This window comes from Cynoglossus semilaevis, chromosome 14, assembly GCF_000523025.1.
Source record: "Cynoglossus semilaevis isolate Cse_v1.0 chromosome 14, Cse_v1.0, whole genome shotgun sequence".
In the NCBI taxonomy this organism is placed as follows: domain Eukaryota; kingdom Metazoa; phylum Chordata; class Actinopteri; order Pleuronectiformes; family Cynoglossidae; genus Cynoglossus; species Cynoglossus semilaevis.
This window is the reverse complement of record NC_024320.1, coordinates 12,893,400-12,896,502: the sequence shown is the minus strand read 5'-3', so window position 1 is coordinate 12,896,502 and position 3,103 is coordinate 12,893,400. Positions and strand designations below refer to the sequence as shown.

General features: G+C 37.3%; 1 protein-coding gene across 1 annotated transcript in view; it reads left to right on the top strand.

The window, feature by feature from the left end:
* Positions 1-2,254, top strand: part of pspc1 (paraspeckle component 1) — a 3,914-nt gene extending 1,660 nt beyond the window's left edge. The window contains 6 exon segments of the mRNA XM_025062040.1: positions 1-152; positions 346-430; positions 630-738; positions 866-923; positions 1,057-1,193; positions 1,627-2,254. The exon segment at positions 1-152 is cut by the window's left edge and continues 12 nt beyond it. Coding sequence (XP_024917808.1) covers positions 1-152; positions 346-430; positions 630-738; positions 866-923; positions 1,057-1,193; positions 1,627-1,926 — 841 coding nt within the window. The 3' untranslated portion in view covers positions 1,927-2,254.
* The last annotated feature ends 849 nt before the right edge of the window (positions 2,255-3,103 follow it).

The following is a 3,103-nucleotide window of genomic DNA, read 5'->3' as shown; positions in this document are numbered from 1 at the left end:
CTTTGAGTTCTCTTCGCGGTGGAAAGCTCTAGACGAGATGGAGAAGCAGCAACGAGAGCAGGTCGACAAGAACATCAGAGAAGCTAAAGAGAAGTTGGAGGCAGAACTGGAATCAGCCAAACATGAGCATCAGCTCATGATGATGAGACACGGTAACATTTTCAAACAGCTGCCTTTTGCTTTTTATCATCCAAGACATGGGAGAAGTGCACTGTCCATTTTTTGTATTGTGGCAAACTAATTAAAGTTCACCAATTGTTATCATTTATTTAAAAAACAAATTGTGTTTGTACAATAAAAAAATGTTCTCTCTGTACTGACAAATTCCCCATGTATTTAATGTAGATCTGATGAGACGCCAGGAGGAGCTGAGGAGATTGGAGGAGCTTCGAAACCAGGAGCTTCTTAGACGGAAGCAGATAGACATGAGGTGTGATGACATTCTGGCTCCAAAATTAGACAGAAAACTAGATACAGCATTAAAAACATGGAAGTATATCCTGACGTTATCATTTTCATTAGTCATGACAAGAAAAACGTCAATATGTCAATCTATGAGTTTAACATTGTAACAATGGGTAAAAGACTGAGGTCAAGCTGAGACTTGTTTCACTCTGTTTGTGCCTCAGACATGAGGAGGAGCGGAGGAGGAGAGAGGAAGAGATGATGAGGCACAGAGAGCAGGAGGAGCTGAGGCGACAGCAACCAGATGCCTTCAAGCAAAACTTCCAGGAAAATGTGAGGAAATTCTACATCAGTTTGACAAAGACACCCAGAGAAAGTCCTGAATTTATAACATATTCTGAGAAAAAGACAAAAGGTCAGTAGAGAGTCAAAGTAGAACTTGTTTCTTCTATTCTTGTAGAGAGAACAGGAGATGAGAGGAGGTGACCTGGGTCAACGGGGAGCTGTTAATATGGGAGGTGTGTGTGTGTGTGACTCTCTCTGTGCGTGACTGTCAATTGTTATTCACTCATAATGATGGGAGTTAAACTTATTCAATTTTTACTGTTTTTGTTTACTGTTGTTGCCTGCTGACCAATCCCAACCACATAGATGGTTATAACCAGAACTCGGCCACACCCACTGTTAACCAGACTCAAATGATGGGTATGAGCGGAAAGGGTGGGGCCAATGGACAGGCGGGAAGCCCAAATATGGGCACAACAATGATGTCAGAGAATGGAGCCATGGTAAAAGTTTTTATTCTTTTTCAACATTTATTCTACATTTTCATATCAAGTAACTTTCAATAATTCCAACTTATCACTGACCAAAACAATTTTTTCCCACATACATTTTTTTTAATTAAAAAAAACTTTATTTTCAGATCTTGAATACAATATTCTGAATTTTTACTCATATCTCAAGATATGTTTTTGACATAGAGATAAGAACACTTAAGAACAAGAAATTTTCATTTCAGGATTTCAATTTTGTCTGTCTATTGTAGACGTAGAGTCAAACACCTTTTGTGTGTTCATTGTACTCTTGAATATAATTTTTGAGATAAACAAACAACTAATTATTTTTCTCCTTTGTTTACATCTGGTCATTTAACTGTGGGATGGTGACACATGGCATTGACACCATGTTTTTGTGTGCACTGCTGTGAACACACCACAGAGAAATGATAGATACCTTCAGACTGTGTCTGTGGATCAGCATGGATCACCTCAGCAGCAGCAACAGCAGCAGCAGCAACAACAACAGCAGCAGCAGCAACAACAACAGCAGCAGCAGCAACAACAACAGCAGCACCAGCAACAACAACAGCAGCAGCAGCAACAACAACAACAGCAGCAACAGCAACAGCAGCAGCAGCAGCTTCTTGGGTCACAACTAGGAGCAGCTGCTGACTTTGGTAGAGCGAGTCCAGTAGGGGGCGTCTATGATGGTCCGAACAACAAACGTCGCAGATTTTAACCTGATGGATGTTATTTGCTCCAAAGAGTTACTGACTTTTTAAAACTGTCCTTTTTACCCTGAATGTGTGTGAAAACAAACATTATTTTGTGTCAGTGCTCTTAAACAAGGAACGCCTGTATAGGAAAAGATCGTTTTTTTAAAGAAGTGATTACATGTTTTACAGATTTTAGGTAATTTAACAAAATAATACACTGTAACACAAAAAGGACAAGACCTCACAAACAGCTTTTGTACAAAAACAAATAAAATAGCATTTGTAAGAAATCTTATTTGTCTCTTATTTTAAAGTTTATTTATCGTAAAAAGGCCCCAGAATTTCCCCAGTGTGGGATTCAAAAAACATGGTTAGAAAACAATTTTATGAGTTCTCATTTTTCTACTTTCCTCTTAGGGAGTACGACACCACATGAAGCACATTTCAGTCTGGGGGAAGAAATCTAATTTATTTAGTCAAAATCTAGCAAAACTAAAATTAACTGTTGTAAAGCTAAATTATTTGTTACTTTCTTGATTGATTATATAGATACATATACAGTATATGTATCTATATACATGTTGGTGTATATATATACTGTATATACTGTACATACATGTATATATATACAGTATATTAGACCTGCATTAAAACAATACGCCACAACTTGGTCTGAGATGTAAGTTTTTTTCCATTTTGTTTGTACTACCCCTCCCCTCATTGACACAACTTTTTACAGTTAAAAAAAAGTTCTGTGCCCTGCTTCATTTTTAGACAACATAGCTGCAGGGTTTTTATAATTAAGCCATTTCTGTTGGTTAATGAAATGGAAAAGTTAGTTCGCCATAATGAGTGTCTCCATGTGTTTGCATTAAGCCTAACCTGACTTGTTGAAATATTATTGGAAATATATTTTAAAACCAGATTTTATTTTATTTTTTCCAGATTTTTCAGATATTTTTAGAAACTGCCTGGACTTTTTTTTTAGAGAGAATTCTGTTTGAGATATTGACATAGTACCAACGTCGGTTTTGTTTGTGTTTTTTCCAGAATATCTTTTAGAGTGGACTAGGTTCCATCTGATGTACAATCATGCTGTTGCAGTAAAATTTATTCCACCTCCCAGCTGAACCGTCCGACCTCTGAAGTTGTGATTGGAGCTCATTTTCTAATTTTCTGTGTTATGCCCAAGGCTGCTAA